This window comes from Lytechinus variegatus, chromosome 1 (genome assembly GCF_018143015.1).
Source record: "Lytechinus variegatus isolate NC3 chromosome 1, Lvar_3.0, whole genome shotgun sequence".
Taxonomy (NCBI): Eukaryota; Metazoa; Echinodermata; class Echinoidea; order Temnopleuroida; family Toxopneustidae; genus Lytechinus; species Lytechinus variegatus.
In genome coordinates, this window is record NC_054740.1 from 16990332 (window position 1) to 17017415 (window position 27084).

The following is a 27084-nucleotide window of genomic DNA, read 5'->3' on the forward strand; positions in this document are numbered from 1 at the left end:
TATTTTTTTATATACGCATTGTAAAGGCCTACAAATCAGCTGATGATCGCGTCCACAAAATTTAGACAATAATGAAAATATTCGACTATCTGACGACCATGGTTTGACTTGACAGAAACATACAAGTCGATAAAATAACTCCTTACTTTTCAGTGGAATTATTATTACTGTATTCATCATCCTTCTCGTCACTGTCATCGACGTCGTCGTAATCACCGTCTTCATTGTCGGCTTCGAGCGCTCGTACACGATTATATACGACACCAAGAACCAGTCCGGGGAATAAATTGCTCAATACAAACATGATGGATGCCAATTGTTCGACGGTCGATTTTTCCTCTTCCTCGGCACCCTCGGCTGCCATACTGCAATCTAGACCCTCATCCATCGTCAATGCATCCATCCCTTATCTCCTTTAATTCTTGACACCAATTAGCATCCTAGTCCCAATTAGTAAAGACATTATAACATCCATATCACCCAGACCTTAGAGTTCCAGTGTTTGTTAACTGTCTATGCACCAAGCAGCTTAGATGTAATGGGTGAAGTTGGTCAGATATTAATGTCATTTGCTCGCTCACGAAAGGTTCTCCTGAAGTTTTGACCAAAGTTAACTTAGTTAAATAAATCAAAATAAACTAAGGAAGGTCGTTCGTGGAGTGTTGTGTTCCAACTGGCGAACACAATGCAACTCAGGTGATATTACCATTATTGATTTAATATCTTTTAATCGTAGTATTAATTGCACTACGACGAGGTCTACAATCTTTATATGAAATTAAACTTAATATCAGCCTGATTTAGTATGAAATTATAAATTAAAAATGAAATTTCAAATCATTTTTTCTAATTGATAAAAAATGCGGATTATTTATCACACATCGTTTGAAACCGTTTCGCTCATAGCACCTAGCTCAGTGGTGTGATTGTTGAAAATATATCAGTTTTTAAATAATTACATCATAAAATAAATTTTGTTAAAACCAAAATTATAAGTAAAACAGTCTTGTCGATACAAATGAAAACTATCGTCGTGACGTCGATTGTGAAGAATTATATTTCTTTTAAGAAAATTATATAATACTTTATTTGACAACCTCTTTGAATAAATCTATTTCTTATAAATGTATTATGAAAATACAAGAACGTGTACTCATAAATAAAATATTTATTTCACTAAAGTGAAATGAAATGAAAAAACTTTAAGCCGTAGGAACACAGCAACCAGACGTCAAAGACCATTCCACCTACTGCGGGTTGGTATTGCCAAATTGGTTAATAATTAACTGGTATAACAGGCTTGATATTTACATGGACTAATCACCATGTTCTTGCATTCCAAACGTCGTGGGTAGACGAAATAAAATAAAAACCAACCCAGTTGGATATCAGTTTGATCACTTATTGACTTAAATCAATTTTTCTGATATCAATATTCGTTTAAAAACGTTTGTGAACTATCGTTATGGTAAACCTTAAAGAGAGGAAAAAATGGTTTATGTCATCGAACCCCTTCTCTTTCGACAAAAATTTTCACGGTCACCACGATTAATATAAATCCATGTTTAATTACCAAATAGACTTACAATCTGCAATGACCAGATATATAGCCCCCTATAGGCAGTATTTCTCTGCCATATAACACAAAACCCTGGAACAATTTATAACAATAGCAGTGTAAGGAGATAAAATAATTCGGCGACACCCACGAAATTGTTTAGAGATGGGCAACTGCCCCCAATAAATAGGTATTTGCTAGTGATCACATTATGGGGTTGGGGTGATAGTTGGTCTTGTATTCAGGGTTCAGAAGCAAATGGATGTGCCAGTATTTGTATCAGTCCTCGGACGGGTGTATGATTTTTGCTCAGCAACGGACGGAGCATGATGAGGAGGTGACAAAAAAGTACATTAATTTTTGTGGACGAAACGTTTCCACAACTTCATCACGGCCGGACTTAATCAGAAAATGTACTATTTAAATCATAGGGGAAAGTTAAAATAAAATTCACCTTAAATGCAGAGGGGATTGGATGTAGAAAGATGGGAGGCAGGTATAACCCACCCCAAAAATAATTGTGGAATCTGCAGAAAATCGTGTCAACATAGTTATCAACAACCATTGCATCACATTACCCTTTTCATCTTTTTAAAATTGGTATCATTCCAAGACAGCCACATAAAGTTATATGATCTAAAAGAGACGATATTGAAAACGATTACTCAATTGTTTTTTCAATGTTAACGATTCTTTTAATAAAATCCTTACCAGTCATTTAGAAACACGCAACTTTTTGAGAAGCTCCTTAAGTCTGCTCACAATTATAATAGAGGTTCATACAGTACAGGCCTGTCATGTTAAGCTATGGATCTGGCTACTGCAAGAATATACACTCTTTAGCTAGAAACTCTATTCCCCTCGACTATCCCACTTGTTGCTTTGATTGCAAGCAACCAGTCGACCTTGGATAATTGAATAATTCATTTTTCATCGCGTTTTCACAAAGAACAACAATTGTCTACATGCTAACCATTCAACACCATCACAATCATGACAATATCCCCATCGGTATGTATTCCCTCTCATACTGCACAAACAAAGTGGTTTCGATTTAAGGAACATGCTGGGCCCTGTACTTTGAAACTGGGTTCCTAGGGTGATGTCTGTGGAGTCAATATGGTTGGAATGAAAACCGAAACAAGTTCAAATGCGATCCCTGGATGTGCAAAGCTGGAGTTAATTTGGTATGCCAATCCAAAGCCCACTTTAGATGAATCTTTTGTATCCTGGTAAAAGTTATAGGAGCAAGCTACGATATTCCACCTCATTCAGCATTTGTATAAATGTTTTATTAAAATACAAACAATAATTGGTGATTTGAATTTCGAAGAAATGCTCTACTTTCTTTAAAAGCTTTTTATGCAAAAACGACAACAGCCCTAACCATCAATACATTTTATGTCGGTGACCACTTTGTTCCTTTCCTGTACCAAGCACTTGTAATTTATCCTAAGTAACTCCTTAATAAAAGTGGCCTATGAATGAGAGTGAAAGTGGGGTTTTCCTAACAAAATGAAAGAAGAGCCTTCGGGATAAAAAGCTGGCCATTTGTAAGATCATCAATCAGGATACTTCAAGAGATTTTCGCGTTTTATTCTCGATTACAGACTTTCGGGGTACGAGGACTCTCTTTAGACAATTGACAGCCTTTTGATAATCATCAATCTATCCCCTGGGAGTTACATGTGGTTGTTAACATGACCAGGTAACCACATTTGACGTCATAGTACATTCATGTCACATGAAGAGGTATCCATGGAGCTGAAGCTATTTTCGATTTTGTAAATCACAATCGGACTGTTTTATCATTTGATTGATGTTGCGTCAGCAAGGAAGTTTGTTAATGTTCAACTCTGGGTTACATCCAAATACACATGCATATATATTACTCCATGATAATAGCAATATAAACCATTTAATATGCCCTTAAAGGGGTACTCCGGGCTGAAAATATCTCAATCTAAATATGGAGTAAAATTCACAAAGCAAAATGATGAAAATTTCATCAAAATCGGATAAAAAATAACGAAGTTATTGAATTTTAATATTTTGTGAAAACGGCTGTATGAACTTCGTCATGAATATTCCATTAGGTAGGCAGATGATGTCACATCCCCACTTAACTTTTTCTCATGTTATTACATGAAATCATAATTGTTTCATTTTTTTCATACATAATTATGTCATTACATGAAATCATAAATGTTTCATTTTTTCATACATGTGTGAATGATAATCCTTATAATAAAATAAGTTGCAACAATGCACTAAATCAGTTGTCAATCCAATTTGTTCTTAGTTATAGAAAATATTTGAATGAATCTAATTTCATATAATAAATACAAAATAGTAAGTGGGAATATGACATCATCAGTTTGCTCATTGAATACTCATTAAGACGTGCCTAAAGCTGTTTCACCGGAATAATGCAAATCTTAAAATACCATAGCTTTGTTATTCCTTTTCCGATTTTGATCAAACTTTTCAGTGTTTTGTTTGTCTGATTTTTCTTAATCTGTTCAAATCGTATAAATTCAACCTGGAGCATCCCTTTGATACGGGCATTTTTGGGATATAAATGTAATAATCATAACATCAATTACTGCTTTAATCGCATAAAAACAACATAAAATAATTTTTGGCTTCTTAAAGACAAGTGTACGATCTTTTGAAGCGGTTTTTCCAAAGTAAGAGTAAATATTTGGCAAGATATCGAGTCAACGTTGTTGCCTGTTTTTGGCAACTTTGAAATAATGCCATACATATAAGGAACACTGGAAGTCGAGAGGCGGTCTACTTCACAATATACCTTTTCAAATATGAACAAGCAGTGGCGTAGCATTGATGTACATTGGGCGGTTGGGGAGGTGGGAGGGGCAAATGACTCGATACTGATGTTCATAGCATAGTGGTATTTAATAAAGTTGAATAAAGGGACTATAGGTTGTATTATTGTGATCATGAAGGCCATGATTCCTGAAATGATTGATAACTCCTTTCCCAGGGGTGTGGATCCACCTTTCAGTTGAGAGGGGGGGGTGGACAAAAGTGAAAAAAAATTTTTTTTAATGTTCCCTGCGCAGAATTTTGCCCACAGTGCGCTGAAATTAACAAGTTGGGTATTTTACTATCAATTTTATGCAAAGTCTGCTGGTTTTATGGTTTGCTGGGTTTTTTCCTAATGCTGTTTAAACATAAATTTACATTGCATGTCATCAAGGTTCATATCGTCAAAATTATTGGGAGAATATCGATGTGTTTGCCCCAAACATTTTCTTTTTCGTTGGGGGCGATCTACACCCCCGCCCCTGCGTCCCAGGATCAAGGCACCTGTGCTGTGCTTTAGAACTTAATTTTCGTATGGGATTACGGGACAGGGACCCCATTAGAAAAAAAAGATCAAAATATTGGCTGCAGTTTATAGGGTCGAATGCTCCCAATTATGCATTGAATATTTCATACGCAGTGTTATATAGGTTATACCCCACCCCATTCCATTCCTCCTTTCTTTCTCATGTGTATAGTTCTATCTCAATACCCGGCAGCGATTGTAACCTTCGGTCGTTCCAGTGTAAATACAAATATTATAATTTCTCGAGATTCGCTCTTATAGAATGTGACTATGCACCCCGTACTGTAGATACAGAATAGCATCGAAGAATCGAAACATTTTCTGGTACATTATGCAGAAAATTTGCCATTGTGTGCATATTTCTTATTTTTTGGATGGCAGAATGCTCGGAGACCGGAGTGTTATGATTATTTTTTTAGATTCCATAAAATTGGATTTTTCTCCCACAGCTAAACCATTAAAAACAAATAATCTGAATATCATACAATGAAACATGCTATATATGATATTTGTCAGTTCAAAAGGCGGAGAAGGAGTTATCATTTTCATTCGTGACCAATGATACAAATCGAATAGTTATTCTATAGAGCACAAAACAAATGTTTTTCTCTCACATTTCACATTAGGACCTGGTCCTGTTGTCTAACAATATTGTAAAAAGTATTTAAAAACAAATGTTGTTTAATGTAATACATTTTCAATGGAATGACAAAACACGGGGAACATATAGATAAAAATATTTATCATCCTCATGTTACCTTCTCATCAAACTACTGGTCAGAATCTAATAGATCAATTTGTGAAAAAGCGGAAGTAAATACACAATAATAATTTTCGCCTTGGACAGCCCTCCACGTCGGATTTTATTTCTTAACTTTCGATAAATATGTTCAGAAATAATTTATACACTGTAAAAAATTATTCAAACGACGCAGTTTACTATGTGAATCGCACAGTAGTTGTTTAAACATTTTATACAAGTGTTTAAATTCTTAAACAATTAACAAAGTTTAAATTCAAAAATTCAATTATCAATAATTTAAGCATGGTTGTTTCAGATTTTAAATACTTGTTTAAACAACTCCTGTGCGATTCACATAGTAAACAGCGTTGTTCAAATTATTTAGACAGTGTACGATTCCTATAAACAAAATAAACCTGGTATAGTAAAACTTACCTTGGAGGTGATATATAAGGGGTCTCCAATGCAGCAATGTTTTCAAAGTATTCCTATTCAAATCTATGACCAATAACACACGTCGATAAACAATTTCAATGCATATACCACCATACGTTTTCAATTTCAGTGAGAAGTCTGCTCAGCTATAGTAAGGAGACATCGACTGACAATCGTTATCTGCTGAAGAAACACAGTTCTGTGCATGAACGTGTTCTTCGAATTCCTCAACCATTAGTAATTGGGGGTAACCCAAGAACGATGATCAAATGATTATCATGGATATGATACCGCTCCGAATCCAACTGAAACATCTCGACAATGCATGCCCAGGAAAAAATACAGAATGGTACGGAATCCGTATGCCATGAAAATAATACCAATTTTGTACATTGTCATTTTTATGTGGGAGAATGTAGGCGTCAAGCTCGTTTATCATTTTCGTTAAAATAGCGCTCTCTTTGCGGTTGGGACTTACTGCGGTATGATCAGTTCTATCATGTGACATCCGTACTTCAAAACCTTCAATATTCTCGAAACCGAGAGCAAACGATTAAGTGGTTTGTTTTGACAGAAATGTCATGTGATAAGCAGTAATTGTGCTCAATATTTCAAAGAATTCATATGCATATTCCCATGGTCACTACTAATGAAAATGAAAGACGAGGAAATGCATTGAAAAAAAAAACACTCGTATAATCTCAGTTTCTATAATAAAAGAATCACAGAATCCTCTGCCATCCTGAGTGATGGCGCTCTTCATGTATCTCCTCAGTTTACATGCAGCAGCCTTTCTTCCTAGGGAAGTTATTTGAGCTTCGGGGAGCCCAATGTGAAGGGGTCAGCTATATCATAAGCGCAGTTGTTTGAAATGATAGCAGAAATGTTTTCTATAACTTGTTACCCAATTCATTGATAGAAAACATAGAGGATTATTCAAGGTTGAAATAAACTTATTTTCAATCAGATCGTACAGAGTATTTATTACCATTAATACAAGAATTAAAATTTCAGACTCTTGCACAGAGGCGTCGATCCTGGGGGGGCAGGGGGGGCAATCGCCCCACCAATGAAAATATTGGGGGGGCAAACATATCATTTTGCCCCCCCCCCCAATAATTCCGGATATGCATTAAAAAAAACAAGATAGTAATGTTCAGCAAGCAAGATGGTGATACACAACTCGTTTTTATTTAAAATCGTGCTCAAAATGTCCGCTTTTCAGATTGGAATATACAAATTTTCAGCTCGCGCTTCGCGCTCGCATCATTTCTGTAGCAAAACCCCATACTTTTCATGATTAAAAATAGGTGAATGTAAATGTCCCACTTTCAGTTCTAAGCCTCAAAAGAACTCCTGCTTCGATTTGCAATCATCTTTTCTTGGATATATATCTTGTTCTTCATCAAAAACGTCCACTAAACTCATTTTTTCAGATCGAAATATCAAAATTTTCAGCTCGCGCTTCGCGCTCGCATCTATTGTTCTTTTAGATACAAATCTTATCATTGGTACCAAAAATGCTTAGAATATCAAGTTTTCAGGTCAGAATATAAGGAAATTTCAGCTCACTCTCGGCACTCGTACTATCTGTGTAGTGAGATATGTATCCTCCTCATGAGTTACTACAAACAGTCCTAAACAGGCACGCTTTTCCTGTCAGTATACTATAAAAAAAAAATCAGCTCGCGCTTCGCGCTCGCATTAATTTGTTTGTGAGATACGTGTATGGGTCTCATGAGTCATATATATATACATATATATATACATATATATATATATATATATATATATATATATATATATATACATACATATATATATATATATATATATACATATATATATATATATATATATATATATATATATATATATATATATATATATATATATATATATATATATATATATATGTGTGTGTGTGTGTGTGTGTGTGTGGTGTGGGTGTTTTGTACGATCGAGCGCCTTTGGAACATTAATGATTTTGCCCCCCCCCCAATCTGAAAAATGGATCGACGCCCCTACTCTTGCAAACTTGCGCCACTCGATATGAATTTATAATTTTCAGAAAGGAGACGGGGTAGTTATTTTCTGGATAGCTAGATATCGTAATCCAAGGGTATGTATCTGACGCATTATCGAGCCATAACCACCTTTTGCATGATTAAAATAACTTGGAGCGGTGGCATGGTATTTTGACGGAGAGGAGGGGGGGGGGGCTATATCTACACAATAAGAGTAATTTCAGTTACTGCCCAGACCTTTATTTTCTTATTTATCTATTTTCTCCTCTTTTTGTTCTTCATTGTTTGAAAAATAATGAAATGTGCGCCATCGCTAACAGAGCTGCTAACTTCATGAAGTTGTTAATCATCTAACTGACTGAAGCTTTATGTTGATATATCGTCAAGACTGTTATTAAATTATTACAATTAACAAAGTGTAATAAATTATGTCTGACCCTCATGATACACTCACCGAAAAGGGAAATGAATCGTAAGGTTATGAGAAACAAAACCAAAATAAACAAATATATTTAAAGGGTCGCTAAATCAACCCATAAAATTCTTTACAGAGAGCTATCGCAGCCATAAATCACCGTTGCAATAATTACAACCAATATATCATAAAAGTTATCTCTCGCTCAAAGTTCAACAAGAGGTTAACTATTTTAAAGAAAGGAAAACATTTTGTAGACAAGATCTACAGTAAAAACTTTTGACATGTCTGACGCAAAGGGTGTAACCTACACGAATTCACCCATCCGTTAGGATGATCCACAGATTGATTTATCATATTTCCCGAAATTTCTTTGTTATGAAAATGAAATACAAGGCATTTTATTCCTCTACAGGCAGAAAAGGGTTATTCTTTGATGGTCTAAACATGGTATGTTTTTATTATGAAAGTGCTAAAAGGATGGCGTGAATATTTTGTGTGGAGCGTCTGTATAAAACTCGTATATATAGTCATGAAATTACAATCATTTGCGATATACAGTTAATGAGAAATCAACATCTCTTTAGCTATGTTAGCAATAAAGATGTTTTACGAATACAAATATATCAATGACTATATGCTTCTTTTATCACCTTGCATTTAGAATGTCTGCGGATTTTCATTTACCAGATAAAAATGTTCCGCCTAAAATAACACATACAAAATTAGCCTAGTTAGCAGAACATGACAACTCAAGCAAACTTGGCCTTTATCAACATGATAATTATATTTTGGAGCATAATAGTATCAGGTCTAAACTATGTGTTTTACGTATAGAACATTGACTCAATTGTGATTGCAGAATGTCCGAAAATAAACATGTTCCTAATTAATTAAATCCCATCAGTACATAGTTCGATTAAATGTTTGTAAACTAATCCATTAAAGATCTCTATCTAGACTTATCAACAATATCAGTCTTCATTCATGTCTTACTCATCAATGGAACACGCTAATCATCATTTAAGTCCACCTACAAATTAATCTTCTAAGATCTCAACTAATCCTCGTGACATGGACGTTTAAAATTTATAAATTCCATCATAACGTAATGTCTTGTATAGAAGAAAATACGTGATCCCATCACCGGGAAATTAGTTCGTTATTTCGTGATATTTTAAGAACATCTAAACTCTGAACTGTTTCAAAACAATTCTAATTGCATTTCATCTTCCCCCAGTAATATTAATAATGAATAGTTCATAATTACTGTATAGAGTATAATGAAATCGACCTGTACTAATGATATTGTTACACATTAACACAATCGACTCAAGTAATATTCATATCAGAGGGTAAGATAAGTCAAATTGGTGAGGGTTTTCTGTAATAAAACTTGTCATATTAGTTAATAGAATTTATTCATCTACTAAAACAGAAATTTAAAGCACCCGTCTAATAAGTTATGTATTCAACTTTAAAAACATTGCTTCAGACTGTAATATTTTCCTTCCTCGGAGATCTATAATGAGAACGTCGTTCAGGCCTATAATCATGTAGGCTATATATATTGTTTTCTTTATATTCATTGATGAGACGTGCATACATGTATATTTGACAGGCATGACGGGGAACTTGGCACAAAATGGTTCGGTAAAAGGCGGACCAGTGTAATCTACTTTCGTCGAATAATATATTTAGAAAAATCAAAATCAAAATAGAGTAGGAAGATAATATCTTATTAGGTATATGGAAGAGACTATAAAGAATGAATACACCAATGGGGTAAGTGCGCAGAGAAACCAGGGCAGAGTGAGAGTGTTTTGGAATTTAAAACTCACTTGAGACAGATTTAACAAAATACAGAGGTCACGGCATTTTGATATTGATCTCTAAAAGCACGTCATCGGCTGAGAATGTGGAATGACATCCATAATTACATGGCGAGGATTTGAATGGTATTGACCATGTTGAATAGTGAAAATCAGCAAATAAATAGAAGGTTTAACAGTTGCTGTAAACGCGAAGACGATTGTGGTACACGATGATGACGACAAAATCAACATTATCTGACATGTTTTGAATCCATATAACAAAAAGCTTTAAAGAATGACGAAGATTTTGATTGTGATTAATATGTTATTGTTGTAGTTGTTGTTGGTGGTGGTGGTTATGGTGATGATGATGATGCTGATAAGTGATAATGATGATGATAACGATGATGATTATGATGATGATGCTGCTGGTGATGATGATTTTCTCCATTATTTCATGATCATGATTATCATTATGAAATAAACAATGGAGAAAGTGATGATGGTTATGATGGTGGTGGTGATGGAGATGCATGATGATGCTATCAATGATGACTAATGACTATGATGACTAATGATGGAATATGATGACCTCCATGTTATAATGTCCGTTTTAAAAAAAAAGTTATAATTAGATAAGTTTGTCAATAGTCCTGATGGCAACGGCGCGGCGGTGAATATGTTGTTTTGATGATAAAAATAATTGACAGATTTTGTAGCAAAATGATGGGCAGTAACGATTCATAATACGTGTTTTATATGTCTTTGTTATGTTCAAGTTCAATTTATTTTCCCGTATTTTAGGAGTTGAATTTGACAAAAGATCACACCGTAAGAGTGAATTAAGAGTTTGATATGATGGTGTGTTAAACTATTAGAGCAAATCCCAAGAACAAATCAGTGTCTTCGAAACTTCTTATAGGTTGAAGGGATAACTATTCTGATCAATTGAAGTAATATCTACTCTTCAGATGACCAACTACTCAATTATTTTGAGAATGACCTTAAATCTTCCAAGTTAAAAGAAAACACATATCATGTATTATAATCCACAAATCACAAGTCTTAAAAAGGGGTATTGCACAACAGGTCTGTTCTACAACAATTGTATTCCACAACAACTTATGGGACAAGTTATATTCCACAAGTTGATCATGTTGATAAAGTTAAGGTAAATAGTGTTGATATCTCCATGGTAAGATCTTGAAGCTAAAAGTAGGTGAAAGATACTTGATACATCTTCCTAATTTGTACAAAGCAACTATACATCTCCATTGAGGATCTATGGCTATGGAGGGGCAGCATCCCGGGCAGCATCTACCAAAACCCGGTCACAAACTAGGAAATGATTTCTTTGCACTCAGAAAATACAAGACCCCCGGACAAGACCGTCAAGAAACGAATCCCACCATGGGTCAGGTGATATTTTATTACATGGAGACCGATGGAGTAGCACAAAGGATGGATGTGTTTACTTCGTGGAGAGAGTAAAGCCTAACGATCTATATTTATTTTTCGTCCTATGGCAATCACGAAAATACATTGAGAGCGTGTGAATCATCTGTAGCAGACAGCCAGACAAGGATAATACAGAATGGAATTAATATATATGCACACAATGGTTTATCCTCTGGCTCTATATGAATAAAATATAAATATATTATTTCATAATAAATGCGGATATAAATAACGGGTCTCGTAAACTGGGGACATAGTATATAGCTGACTGGGAGAGAGAATTGAATGTTTGTTGGTGTCTTACCGGCTTGATGATGAGGTGGCATAGTGAAGTGCCCACAACATCCCCGTCACCACTGCTACGAATCCAGCAAGAGCGAACAACGACTCGAACATGTCGCCGAGCAGACAGATACGATACACTGTGCTGCCCGGCATTTCGTACAATTCATATTTGCCCTTACGATCTTCATCTTCGATTGGAATACTGGAAACATCTGTTACGCTCTGACTAGACGCACTTTCAGGATTTTTCTCCTTTTCTCCCGCAACCGACATTATGGAGTAGAGTTGCCGAAAGTTGCAGACGACAGGCTGATTGGCGAGGCTATCGATTGGCCGATAGCAGTGATCGGTGTATAAAAAGCTCCATTATTACCATGTTTGAAATGATGGTTCCAATGCAAGTGTGTATGTCATCATTAGATAGTAAGTCCTATAAAATATCATTTTGTTGGCAGAGCGAATCGCAGGAGAAACACCCCTTCTGCATAAAACTGTGAGATTAAAATGACTGGAAATTAGACTGACCTAAACTCATCAACGCTGTGATACTTTGCACTCAATCAAATATTGATTAACTACCGATCAAACAAAACTGATGTCACAGTGAGAAAACAAAACATTCTCCAAGATTACACTGTATGTTTTACAAGATGAAGACGACTCTATCTCCTCAAATGCGTTCCCTAGATACCGTGATGCGTATATGATTCCACAAGACAATTTGACAGTATACTGTGCATGCGGCTTCGATTTGTAGTATTCTGGTGTAAATATAACTTTACAAGCGACCTTTAGATCGTGAGCAACAAGACACTATTGTGATTTCAGCAAGAATTTGAATAGAGCGAAAGGACGTGATTTAGGTGTGTTTACACGTACCTAGGGATTGCGTTGTGAATAGCAAGTGGAGAGGAAGTCTCTGCCACAGCAAAACGAAAAAAAATGAAAATATTGAAACGTAAAAAAAAAACGGTCACAACAAAAGCCCACACAAGTAAACCACGAACTCAGGCACAACAATGTTAAAATCGAATAACATTTCAACTACATGTAACAATGGTAAACATTTCTTCGCGGGTTGAATACAAGGTAACGTTGACTGCTGAGGAATTCCGACTTTTGAAACCCTCTCAAACATGTCAAACAGGCCTAAATTCTAAAAAGTGTAAGTTTATGGAGTTGTTTTCGTAAAAACTTTCAGGGTTAATACACTTTTTATGGATATAGAGTCCTCACGAAAGTTTGGACAGATTGTTAACCGCAGAAGTGCAGACATCGAAATCAATCACTCACTTTCTATATAAAAATGAAAAGTATTGCTGCTAAGTGTATTTCAAAATTCTGGGTTTTTTTAATAACATATTAAAGTCAATCACAAAATTTACAAATAATGATAAATGATTTGATCTATTGAATGTTTTGTTTGCTTTATGAGAGCATAACCAAAATGCTTTCACTTTTAATTTTCATAAGAATGGGATCGGAATTGTTGTCATAAACTAAAAAATACACTATTTCGATTCTATTAATTAAAATGTTTTAATTTGATATTTCAGACTTGTTGTTTTGGTCTATTGGAATGAAAGTTACACTATTAAATGGGAACTCCGGGCTAAAAAAATAATATGATTTGAAAAGATGAAGTAACGCCAGACAAACACAACACTGAAAATTTCATCAAAATCGGACAAGGAATAACAAAGTTATGACATTATTTTTTGTTTAAGTTTTGGTTAAGTTCGGTGAAACAGTTCTATGTGCATGTCTTCATGAATATGCATTGAGCAAACTGATGACGTCATATTCTCAACTACTCCCATGTATTTATACGAAATAATAATTATGCGAATGTTTTTGGAGAGTTTTCACCAAGAATGAATGAAATGTATTAAAAACCGATTTAAGTGTAAGATATAAATCATTATTGCAACTTATTTTGCTATACTAGGGAAAGATCATACACACATGTAGGAAAATATGAAATAATTATGATTTTCAGTGTTTTGCTCGGTGAATTTTACTCCATTCATTCAGATAAAATTATGTCAGCCCTTTTATCCCTTTAAGTAGGCCTATTATTTTTTATACCATGTCGACTATGAACTCTTATATAGCATTTGTACATGTATAGGAACATGGAAGTATTTCGGTAATGGAATATGCTTATTCTCTATTTTATATGGGTTACTTCTAGATATTTAATTCCATCTTCATGAGATTTTATCTGTTTTTAGTGCTCTATTAACTGATATTCTGACAGTGGAATTCCGTTGTTGAATATCTAACAACCCTTATGAATTTTCTTCATAAATTCTGATGAAAATTGTGCAATATGTATTTTTGAATATGAAATAACACACTTAAAAAAAGTTAAAAACTGTACCATGTCCAAATCATTATGATCCTTAACCCTGCACTTAAAATAATAGGCCTACATGTTTGCGTGTTTTGTAATAGAGTGATTTATATTGCATGAATTGAGATCATTAATCGGAAGAACGGTTTCCTTTGATATACACAATGAGAGATAAGATATCCAAAGTTTCTATTCAAGTGCCTCTCATAATGTATTCATTTCTGTTTTGAGTGTACAGACTAGACATCGTACTATTGAACTCATTCTCAACTTCTTGTATACACGGTTTATGCATGCAGTGTACATAACAATTCAAGGTAATCCTTAATGCTGAGTATAGTTCACCTAAAGTTAAAAGACACTAAGACAAATACATAAATATTTTATGATATTCACACATTTGATAAATATATTAAGATGTTAAGTGGTTCTCACGCAACCAGACAAAACATCTAATAATAAATATTCATGTATACATGAATATTTATTATTAGATGTTTTGTCTGGTTAATTAATTAATTAATTCCCCCACAAAACAGACCAGTCTGTTTTGTGGGGGAATTAATAATAATAAACAAGTGGAATGCCTCTGGCCGTCTCACCTGCATCACGCGGTTCAATATAGCAGCAGTGCTGACTTTGAATACTACTCTAACTCGCACAAGATGTTCAGTGATACATGGTTACTCTTATGTCCTCTTTTTATGAACTAGACCAATAAACTTACAGAGATATGATGGTTATTCAACAAAAAAAAACCCAACATGGCCAAAGTTCATTGACCTTACATGACCTTTGACCTTGATCATGTGACCTGAAACTGGAACAGGATGTTCAGTGATACTTGATTACTCTTATGTACAAGTTTCATGAATCAGATCCATAAACTTTCAAAGTTATGATGGTAATTCAACAGATACACCCAATTCGGCTAAAGTTCATTGACCTTTGACCTTGGACATGTGACCTGAAACACGCACAGGATGTTCAGCGATACTTGGTTACTCTAATGTCCAAGTTTAACGAACTAGACCAATAAACTTTCAAAGTTATGATGGTAATTCAACAGATACCCCCGATTCGGCCAAAGTTCATTGACCCTAAATGACCTTTGACCTTAATCATGAGACCTGAAACTTGCACAAAATGTTCAGTGATGCTTGATTACTATTATGTCCAAGTTTCATGAATCAGATCCATAAACTTTCAAAGTTATGATGGTAATTCAACAGATATCCCCAATTCGGCCAAAGTTCATTGACCCTAAATGACCTTTGACCTTGATCATGTGACCTGAAACTTGCACAAAATGTTCAGTGATGCTTGATTACTATTATGTCCAAGTTTCATGAATCAGATCCATAAACTTTCAAAGTTATGATGGTAATTCAACAGATACCCCCGATTCGGCCAAAGTTCATTGACCCTAAATGACCTTTGACCTTAATCATGAGACCTGAAACTTGCACAAAATGTTCAGTGATGCTTGATTACTATTATGTCCAAGTTTCATGAATCAGATCCATAAACTTTCAAAGTTATGATGGGAATTCAACAGATATCCCCAATTCGGCCAAAGTTCATTGACCCTAAATGACCTTTGACCTTGATCATGTGACCTGAAACTTGCACAAAATGTTCAGTGATGCTTGATTACTATTATGTCCAAGTTTCATGAATCAGATCCATAAACTTTCAAAGTTATGATGGGAATTCAACAGATATCCCCAATTCGTCCAAAGTTCATTGACCCTAAATGACCTTTGACCTTGGTCATGTGACGTGAAACTCATGCAGGATGTTCATTGATACTTGATTAACCTTATGTCCAAGTTTCATGAACTAGGTCCATATATTTTCTAAGTTATGATGACATTTCAAAAACTTAACCTCAGGTTAAGATTTCGATGTTGATTCCTCCAACATGGTCTAAGTTCATTGACCCTAAATGACCTTTGACCTTGGTCATGTGACATGAAACTCTAATAGGATGTTCAGTAATACTTGATTAACCTTATGGCCAAGTTTTATTAACTAGGTCCATATACTTTCTAAGTTATGATGTCATTTCAAAAACTTAACCTCAGGTTAAGATTTGATGTTGACGCCGCCGCCGCCGCCGTCGCCGCCGCCGTCGGAAAAGCGGCGCCTATAGTCTCACTTTGCTTCGCAGGTGAGACAAAAAGAAGAACGAATACACATCATAAAGAATGAAGGGATGGTGACATGATAGCATGGGCGACGGTTTCGTGAAATTATTGGTCCCTCGTAGGGGCAAGACGGCCGTATTTCATAGGTTGCAGTACCGAATAGTTGAAGGGGGAGGGGGTGGTCGCCAACAATGCGAAATAGCAATCCAAGCATACACATTAATGTGCAGGGACAATAAATATATTCATTTTAAATAAAACACTTGATTTTCCTTTACAGGACCGACCACACTCGTTGAATAATATAGGCAAAACGTAATAATATCGAAAATAAAAAATTTTATAAACATAGAGAGTGTATTCACGTATACTTTCTTTTTAAATTGGTTCTTGTTGCTTCTATGTACATATGAGGAAAATCAAACCTCGAAGGAGTTTGGACTTTTTTCTACAGTATATCCCTGTTATGTCAAAATGTATGAACCCCGGGTTATTTTCACTTGGTAGGGGGCTTTATTATCCCAATCATAACCATCGTTATCCTACTGAGATGGATACCAGGCCCAATATTGAAACTGAGAAATACCCCCTTGATATCTGAATGGAATGTTTATCACAGAAACTTGTATGAATCATGCTTTCATAATTATCAAGCTTTCTTCGAGTAAGCTATGCATCCTTTGAGGTTATATTTGTGACGCTTTTTCCTCATCAATGTTTCAGCCAAACACGAGTTTGTCAATCCTTTATCCAAAAAATATTTTGTCTGGTAATTGTCAAAAATGGCCTTCTCTCTTTACCGAATTTTCTTCATTCGTTTGCACCCCCCCCCCAACAAAGCACATATTTTTCCCCGTCTTTTGCTTTCCTTTTTATCCAACAACGTGAACAAAAATACTAATTGAATGTTTTCCATCTTGATCTCATTGGAGTATCTGTCGCGTAATGCCCCCCCCAAAAAAAAAAAAAAAAAAAATGAGTGCACACACAATACACACGGCGTTCTGATGGGTAAGATCGCGATCAGAATAACATTTTCGATTTTTTTTAAATCAAATTTTACAATATTTTGACAAAATATTCAGAAAATAATTACTTTTTCTTTCTTTTTGTGTTCTACTTTTTTCTTCGATTTTTTTTTTTGGGGGGCGGCCATCAAGACCCTAAGCTCTCCTTACCCTAATCTAAAAGCGAGAACAGACTACAATTGTGTTGATAACGTTCCAAGCCTTTTCCCTTGACTCCGTTTTGGATTATATTTTGCTATTTGGAATAAAAAGATGATATTTTTTCATCTTGTTTGTTCAGTGTTTCTGTCTGTTCATTTTTTTTTTAATTTCGACTTAATTTGTCTTGGGGTTGTTGGGGTATTGAGGTGGCAATAGAAGGTTAAGAAGGTTTATGATTTAAAGAAGAAACAAAATGTTTGGTTCTCCATATTTTCCGAATCATAGTTGTATTCTCAGTCACGACAAAGCCTGTCGTAAGATATGAAGAGCTCAATTGCAAAAGGGGTTAGATCCATTTTTCATTATTTTTTTCAATGTATAGAATTTTCGTAGCTCTATAAGATGATACCAAAGAAAAGTTGAATTTCCCATTAAAAAGTGAACAAAGCTGACAAAGAAAAATCACTTTTTTTCAAAAAGGGGTCAGATCCATTTCAGTTTGTTTGCAAAGGATATTTTTGGAAAAGAATGTCTAAAAAATATGAAGACAGGTAGATTTCTATTATACCCAATTGTATGTTCACGACGTGGTAGGGTATAGTTTCGTGTAAGAATATTCCAGTATGGGAGAATGAAAAAAAAAATCTTGGAGTGGATTTATCCCCTTTTGCAAACAAACTCTTCTGAAGAGCTCATTCGTCAAAAGGGGTTGGATCCATTTTTCATAAAATTTTATTGTTTTTTTTTGTCTCAAAACCTTATGTACGAAATGCTCGTGATTGTATTTTGATAGTTTTATCGCAATAAAGTGTAATACAAAATTGCAATATGGGAGAATTAAAAAAAAACATGATTTTTTCTCGAAATGATCCAAAGTGCGCGGATCCAACCCCTTTTGCAACAAAACTCTGTGTAGTGTAGGCCTATATTTTGCTTGATAAAAAACGATGTTTTTAGTTTCTCTCCTATATAAATTATATTGACCCAGTCTTCAAGTGACCTGCACGACGTGTTTTGTCATTTTGTTTTGTCATTTTTGATTCCCACAAATATCTCTGATATCTGACAATGAAAGCCATATTATTATTATATGGGAATGTTGATATTTGACCTAGCTACATGCAGTGCTCCTCTATTCATCCGTCAATACTGCAGTAAACTGCACCATGTCGTGCATATTTTGTTTTGCTAAAAAGAGGCGTGTTGACGAAAAATAAGGAATTGCGTGTCGTTTTCATATTTGATCTTTGTACTTTGCGTTGCATGCACGCAACATGTATTATGCGATATTGTCACATCGTGTCTCATATTTCAAACATCATAATTTTTCATATATTTTCGGAAACAATGTGAAATGCCTTATTTGCCATTCAATTTCAACATGCAGATTGTTTTTATGGGTTGTTTTACTGGAATTTCATTCTTTAAATGTTATGTACGAAATGTTCAAAATTATTTATGTCAACATGTTATTAGCATCAACAATTTAAAGGATTACCAACACGCATTTAGACGGAAGTACAATCTGATTTTCTGGGCCAAACAAGTTTGTCCATTGGTCAAACATCATATGGCTTCATCACTTATCTATCCTCATCCATCCGGCTGTCTGGGGAGAATATTGATATCATTACCTTCCTATCGGCCATCTTTGTTGGGTGTTTGACCCTATTTTAATCATGTTTGGTGGTGATTTTTTTTTACCTGATTGCAAAGAAAGCATGAATGCTTGTAAGCAAGCAACCAGAGGACCGACGGCTTAAGGTCCTCTCCGAAGGACCTGGTACTTAGGATTAATACCTTACCAAAGGACACTAGCGCACCAAGTGGGAATCGAACCCGGGTCACCGGAATACGAATCCCCCGCTCTGCCGACTGAGCTATCGCGCCTCCAATAGCTCTAATAGCTACAACGTGTAGTTTCATATTGCAATAGTGGCATTATGTCTGGGTGTATAATTGTAACAATTTTTATATTTTCCAGAATCCAGAGCTGGCATCAGTAAAACTGTGTCGAGAAAAACTATAGAGTTGATTGTGTCAAAGTCATTTATCGCTTCAGATCCAGATTAATGTGTAGGCATACAGGAAATCATAGACATACTTCAAAGTTATAAAGAAAAAAGAACTTTGCCACCAAAAATAATGAGCAAGATATTCCTTATACATTTCTTTAAACTTTAAAGGATGGATCCTCATTAATCGGCATGATAAAAATGACGATATATTATAATCATATATAGGCCAAAATATTATGAAGATGGCAATTGCAATTTACTTTTTAAAAAGCCATTTTAGGGCAGCATAATAATGTGTGACCTCGACGTATTCTCTTTATTTACATATCGAATGGAAGGGAGAATTTATCGATTGATTGCGACCCACTATTGTGCAGGCTGCTTCTCAAAGACAAGCCATACAAAAGCAAATCCAACAATACAGCATGCATGTAAAAGCATTGTAACCCCCACAAAGATTATGGGACGCGTAGTACTGGCGTAAAAAAAATCACACCAAAATAAGACAAACATAATTGCAGGAAACTTACTTCAGAGTGGGAAACTGTCGAATATGTAACGAAAAGGAAACAAGAGTGAATACAAATGATGCCCAGGATATAAATGATATTATCATTGATATTTATACAGATTTGAACAGCCATTATTTTATCTCCCGGATTTGGGAAAATCTAGGCAGACAATCGATTCAGTTATAATGTGATTACAAATGAATAATAGAAAATTGAATCTTCAGTAGAGTGCGATTATGTCATTCTATCCTTAAATGTCAAACACACAACATCCTCATAAATCTGACACAGTCGAGCACTTTACAGTTACAGAATAATCAAAGAGACATTTCTACATAAAGGCATGCAAATTGCCAGCGTCTATCAGAGTATAATAACGTAAACTAGAATCATGAAAGACTGATCAAATCATCATTATACCTGAGCTTCTGTACATATATATTAATTTACTCTTGTATCGTCAGTGGATGACTGACTTTACCCCCTTTACCCACATTGAATACACTGTATGTAACCAAGTGACGCTACAACACCCACTTATTGATGCTATTACAGTTCTACCAATCATCATGACAATCTATACTACATAAACAATACCTACCCATCTTGAACATTTCCGTCATCATTATCGTCTTCGCCTCCCCCAAGTGTTTTCCACAGGTAGCCACCGATCGACTTCGGTGAAAACATGCTGTCGGCGTACGATGTCCAATACGATACAGACGAGGAAGACGAGGGGACAACACACCTAATAGCTAGCGGCTATTGAAGATACGCTGCTAAAGCCTCTAAAACCGGCTACTGTGTGAGCATTTGTAATTTGGATGTCTATAGGTTTCCAATGATTTCGAGTTCGCGCGCTCTATCCAATGTCGTCTGCTGTTACGAGTGTAGTATATCTTTCACCTTCCCTAAAATGCCTGATTGATGAACGAAAGAAATACGTGATAAATCGCATCTGCAATTCATTTTGCTGTTGAAGGTCCGTGCAGGATACAAGGTTCAAAAGGCGCATCAAGGGTCATAAACGATAGATCGTCTGCTCACAATAGATTAGACCAAAATGTAAAAAAAAATGATCAATTCAAACCACATTACGCAAATCCTGTGTTTAAAAAATACCCCACCAGCTTATAACACAGGAACTCCATTGCCTTGCGTGTTGTGTCAATGGGAGCTCAGGTGGGGTATTTGAAACCCCAATTTCAGATTTTTGGGAGAGCTTCATTTCTCTCGTTTAAACTGGGGTGGGGTTCATCTGACAGCTGATATGCCTTGCGTGTTAGTCAATGGGAGCTCAAGTGGGGTATTGACACCCCACTTTCAGTTTTGGGGAAAGTTTCATTTCTCTCGTTTAAACTGGGGTGGGGTCGATTTAGTGACTGCAGCTGCTGATAAGAGCTGATAAAACACTGCATGCCACTGCATCAGGCTGATGAACAGCATGGAGTGGGATTACAGCTGTCATTGTTACGCAATAGTGTAAACAAACTCTTCAGAGCTTCCTGGCTGACAGTAATCTTGAAAGAAGAAATTTGTATTCTATTTGTTTTAGGACATTAGCATGTCTAAAAACGATTCGTAATTTAGATGGAGATGAAACTGAAATTTTGAACGATGCAAAATGACCCACAATTGCCGAAATAACAATAAGTTTTTAAAAAATCACCCCCAGTTTAACTCCCTCTCTCTCTTGCTCTCTCTCTCTCTCTGCCAGGCCTTATGAAGGTCACTTGGGGGAAGGTGGATTATCTGGGAGAGTGCGTGGTTGTTTACTTAAGGATAACCATTCCTTGTTGATATCGGGGAGGGGGGGGGGCGAGTGAAAGTAGCTTGGAATTTGAAATTGGGGTGTCAGATGAGATCCTTTTTTAAACACAAATTTTCGTAATGCAAGCAAAGATGATAGTGCTGAATTTATCCAATCATCATTATCATTATTTCAGCTAAATTGTGTGATGATTTTTTTACTGACATATAATATATCTGGCAGATAATATACGAAATTGCTCAAACAGTAATATATTTTGGTCCATTAAAGGGGAATCCAACCCAAATAAAAACTTGTTTTTATAAGGAAAAGAAAAATCAGACAAGTTGATAGGTGAAAGTTTGAACAATATTGGACAAACAACAAGAAAGTTATGAATTTTTAAAAGTTGTAAATATTGGTAAATCATTATACCCATGGAGACTTCAAATTGGCCGCATATGGGATGTCATAGTGATGTAAGGCAAGGACTACTCTTCCATGTACTCCAATACATATTATGGCTACAATGTCATTTTTCCCAAAAGTTTTATTTCAAATTATATTTTTCTTTCATGAGGACATACTACAATATACTACCTGGGTTATATTTAGATTACTGCCCCAGGGGAATGGGTACTTAGGAGAAAACCACAAATCCCTGATAATAAAGTACATGGCCTATGGGAAAGTGGTCCTTGCCCCTTGTCATAATTTACTTACACAGTTGCCAATTTGAAATCTACATAGTATTAGTGATCTCAATATTTAAGCAGCTATAACTTTCTCATTGTTTGTCCGATTTCTTTCAAACTTTCACCATTCTGTTTAATTTATTTTTCTCCTTCCCAACATAACATTTTATGGCCAAGGCTGGATTCCCCTTTAAAAGGAAATAAAAACTGGGGCTCACGAAATACGGGTACTTGAGCTTAGACTAGTTGGGTATTTCTTCTTCAAATAAAGGAAGGAATGCGACCCGGGTCTCAAAATATTTGTTCCAAATCTCAAGAATCCGATGACGGAAGTACTTCAAAGCATCAGTATACACATTTTCCTGGTTTAACAGGGGCCCGGGACAGAGGCGGCACCTATGTATTTTTCTTGGCAAGGAGTGTGCAAAATGAGCTAAACTTAAAGGAAACTTAATGGGGTGGGGGGAGAACGGTATGTGCATAATATCTCTTTCCTCTACACTCTCTATTCCCTGTCTTCCTTTTGTTCGTCTCTTTTTGTCACTCTCCCCTTTAGAAAACCTTGAAAACAAACGGGGCAATCGTTGCAATCACTGGAGTACAAGGGGGGCTTGCCCCCCCCTCCACAAAAAAAAAAAAATAAATAAATCAGGAACGAGAAAAAAACAGAGAAAAGAAAGGGAACAAGGTGAAATATAATATGATATTATTTTCTGAATATTACCAAAAACGTGATTTTTTTTAATAAAAAAAGTGTCGACAACCTATGTGATGGTTCATCAAGTCGAAGGCATAAAGTTACATGCTGATTGCTGATATTTTCCTGTTTCTAAAACAGAAAATAAATAATAGAATTTTGAGTAAAGTTTTAAACAAAAAGTCTTCATAAAATCAAGATTTGGCGTCTACTCAATGGAATTCCGCAATGATATTATTTACACGGTTCATCAATATTGTGTGACAATGCAGAATGGGGATTAAGGTGTTAACATTCTTATACTGATTGTGGTTCAAAATCTAATCAATTAGCAATACTGCGAGGGGTATTGCATGAAGGAAGTGAGTTATACACTAAATATTCGGAAAGTTTATTTTACCAAAAACAGTGTAAATAACTTCTTAGTTTACATTGGCATAGAGGCTCAGTTTGTATTCGTGTGTCCATCGAGGGCAATCCACAGTTTTTTTCCCCAGGTTTCCCGTAAAAGACTCGTAAACGCTGCAGTGTCGTGCTCGAAGTAGCGAACAATCAGATTTCCTTTCCAATGAACAATGGCCATAGAATGGTTAACTAAAAAAAATTATAATAATCCGCTTTAAAAGTGTTGAGCCATAACCGGCATCAACAACGGTGAAGAAAAATAGTAAACGACACATTTGTTTGATTTTTTTATTTGTCTTCTGTGCTTATAGTTGACATTCAAATTAAAAATATCATACAAAAAGTGCAATTTCAAACAAATACAGGATCAAGAACTCAAAATATTTATTTATAATTATATTAAAAAGGAAAACCAATTTTGATCAAATAATAATGCATCTTTATAGCATTATCATGCGCGTATTCTAGGGGTGCTTTCGGGGCCCGCCCAGAGAAGGTGAAAAGGGGGGCGACAAAAAGAAGGAGAGAGAGAGAAATAGAAGAGAGAGAGAGAGAAAACAAAGATAAAAACGGTAAGGAAAGAGAGAAGAAAAATAAAGAGGAGGAAATTTATGTTCTAACATGGGGCACCGAATTGGAGTTTGATAGGGGTGCCGAATTTATGTTCGACCTTGGAGGCGCCAAAGACCGGGAATAGTGGCTCAATGGTGGAGCGTCTGTCTCATGAACGGGAGGTCGTGGGTTCGATCACCGGCCGAGTCATATCAAAGACTTATACAAAAATTAATGTTACCTTATGCCTTTATAGGCGCTCAGCATTTAGATTGAAGAAGGGTAATGATAATAATGATAATAATAATAACAATAACAATAGGCATTTATATAGCGCCATCTATATCTAGAAATATTCTATTCCGAGGCGCGTTATTATTATTATTACCCCGGCTTGAGCTCGAGCTGCCTTTCAGCGCTCATGCATTCAAGGAATTATTCCTGCCGGGTACCCATTCATCTCACCTGGGTCGAGTGCAGCACAATGTGGATAAATTTCTTTATGATAACATAATCATGTTATGCAGGGCCTACTGATAAAGCAGTTTCCTGACTGAAGTTACGGGAGTTGTCAGTCTGTTCCCTTGATTTTTGTTTAGACTGAAAGGGGTATATACTCCAGGCTGAATGTAATGTTATTTGAACAGATAAGTACGTAGTATAAGGCAAACAAAAAAACTGAAAAATAATCAAAATCGGACAAGGAATATCAAAGCTATGACATTTTAAAGTTATACATTATTGCTCGCAAGTCTTCATGAATAGTCAATAAACAAGCTGATTGTGTCACATGCCTCTTACTCTCTTGTATTTTGTACTGTATTTGACAAAACACCTACTCGTAAGGGAGGTTTGATTGTCGATGAGAGAAAATATCAGTTAATATTACAGCAACTTAACAGGAACATAACGAAGACGGAAACAACTTCAGATCTGAATCGTGTGTCTAAATTGATCTGTATGCATCTTCATTAAAAATATCTGTCTTCTTATACACTTTGCCTTCCCGACCCACATCAAAATAGTATCCACATTACAATATTGAACAATATAGCTAACCAATTAAATTAAAGGAAATAGTAAAACAACTAAGATGTAGTAACCCAATTCATAGGAATAACCAATGAGAAAGAACTAGAATGAGGGTTGGTAAAAGACCAGAGATTATTTCATGAAGAATGTTCAACAACAAAAAACAAGATGTGAGGATGGGATGAATGGGTACATCTGAATAGGAATGGAATGAAGATGACTACATGTAGAGAAAGCTAACTGAAATAAAAACCAAACAGAAGTTAATTCAATACTTAACTGCGCTATAAACAGAGGTCAAACAAAAACAAACCAAAATGTTCAATAAAATTAATGTTCCAATATAAACCTTTTACTTCCTACATACAGTTCTCTAGTTTGTACACATAAACATTATTCTGACACATTCAATTATGAAGTTGGTTTAAACTATCAAATGTAAAAAGAAAATAAGCAGGAAGGGAGGACAATATATGATGTAATGGTTTTCATAAACTTGTCCAAAGATTGCTTTTGTTATTGTCTAATTATAAATCCATCAACTTCTATTCACTTTAGAAATAATTTAATTTTGAAAATTGCCGTAAGTATTATGATCCTGATTTTGTGAAATACTTTCCATCAAAATTTTATTAAGTTATTGTACAGTGATTTAAAAAACGGTCATTATTTCCTTCTATAGTTTTACCATTTCATATATTGTACTTGTTGCACATTATTATTTCCTGTGATTATCATCTACAAAATGTAAATTAATCTTCTTTGAATATGTAGACATTTGGACTTCATTCAGGATGAAAACACTCAGTAACTGTTATCAAAACTATAATCATGATAATGATTATATGCAACATTAATATGGCGCTTTATATCGGTGTTTCTAGGCGTTGCATGTTTTATTTGAATCAATAGAGAAAATTCAGACAAGCATAATGCTGACAATTTTCATCAAAATCGGATGTAAAATAAGAAAGTTATTACATTTAAAGTTTCGCTTATTTTTCACAATATAGTTATATCAATGTAGCCACATGCAAATGGGGGAATCGATGATGTCCCTCACTGGCTATACGTGGAAAGTCCGGGGTTCAATCCCCGGCCGCGGCACCTATGCCCGTGAGCAAGGCATTTAATCTGCAATGCTCTTTTATCCTGCTTTCAAATAAATGGAAATGCTATATGCATTACTGGTAACTAGGTGTGCACTTGTTTAAAAAAAAAAAAAAACTCACTCATGCCGTGGCCGAGTGGTCCAAGGCGCCTGGCTATACATGGAAAGTCCGGAGTTCGATCCCCGGCCGCCGCGGCACCTATGCCCGTGAGCAAGGCATTTAATCTACAATGCTCTTTTATCCTGCTTTCAAATAAATGGAAATGCTATATGCATTATTGGTAACTAGGAGTGCACTTGTTTTAAAAAAAAACTCACTAGGCCTATTTTTTTTTTTTTTTTGAATTATACAATATTTCATTTTTTTTTTTTACAGATTTGACAATAAGGACCGACTTCACTGAACCATAACATGTTAAACAAAGGTAATGCCACACGTTCAGGGAGAAATAAAACTTTGTTTCAAAGGACAATGATGAGAAAATTAGAATATTTCATATAACAAAATGCAAAAGAAGCATGCAGTGAGTGAGCGATGTCATCAGTTC

General features: G+C 35.3%; 1 protein-coding gene across 3 annotated transcripts in view; it reads right to left on the bottom strand.

Moving 5' to 3' along the window:
- Nucleotides 1-21340, bottom strand: part of LOC121407471 — a 36321-nt gene extending 14981 nt beyond the window's left edge. Inside the window, exon 1 of one of the 3 annotated variants that reach the window (XM_041598580.1) lies at nucleotides 20896-21340. In XM_041598580.1, the coding sequence (XP_041454514.1) occupies nucleotides 20896-20984 (89 nt within the window). In that variant the 5' untranslated portion in view covers nucleotides 20985-21340. Of the gene's footprint in view, nucleotides 1-146; nucleotides 3536-12108; nucleotides 13394-20895 lie in introns of those variants that run through there. The other 2 variants (XM_041598572.1, XM_041598562.1) reach the window with 2 other exon arrangements.
- Between the last annotated feature and the right edge of the window lie 5744 nt (nucleotides 21341-27084).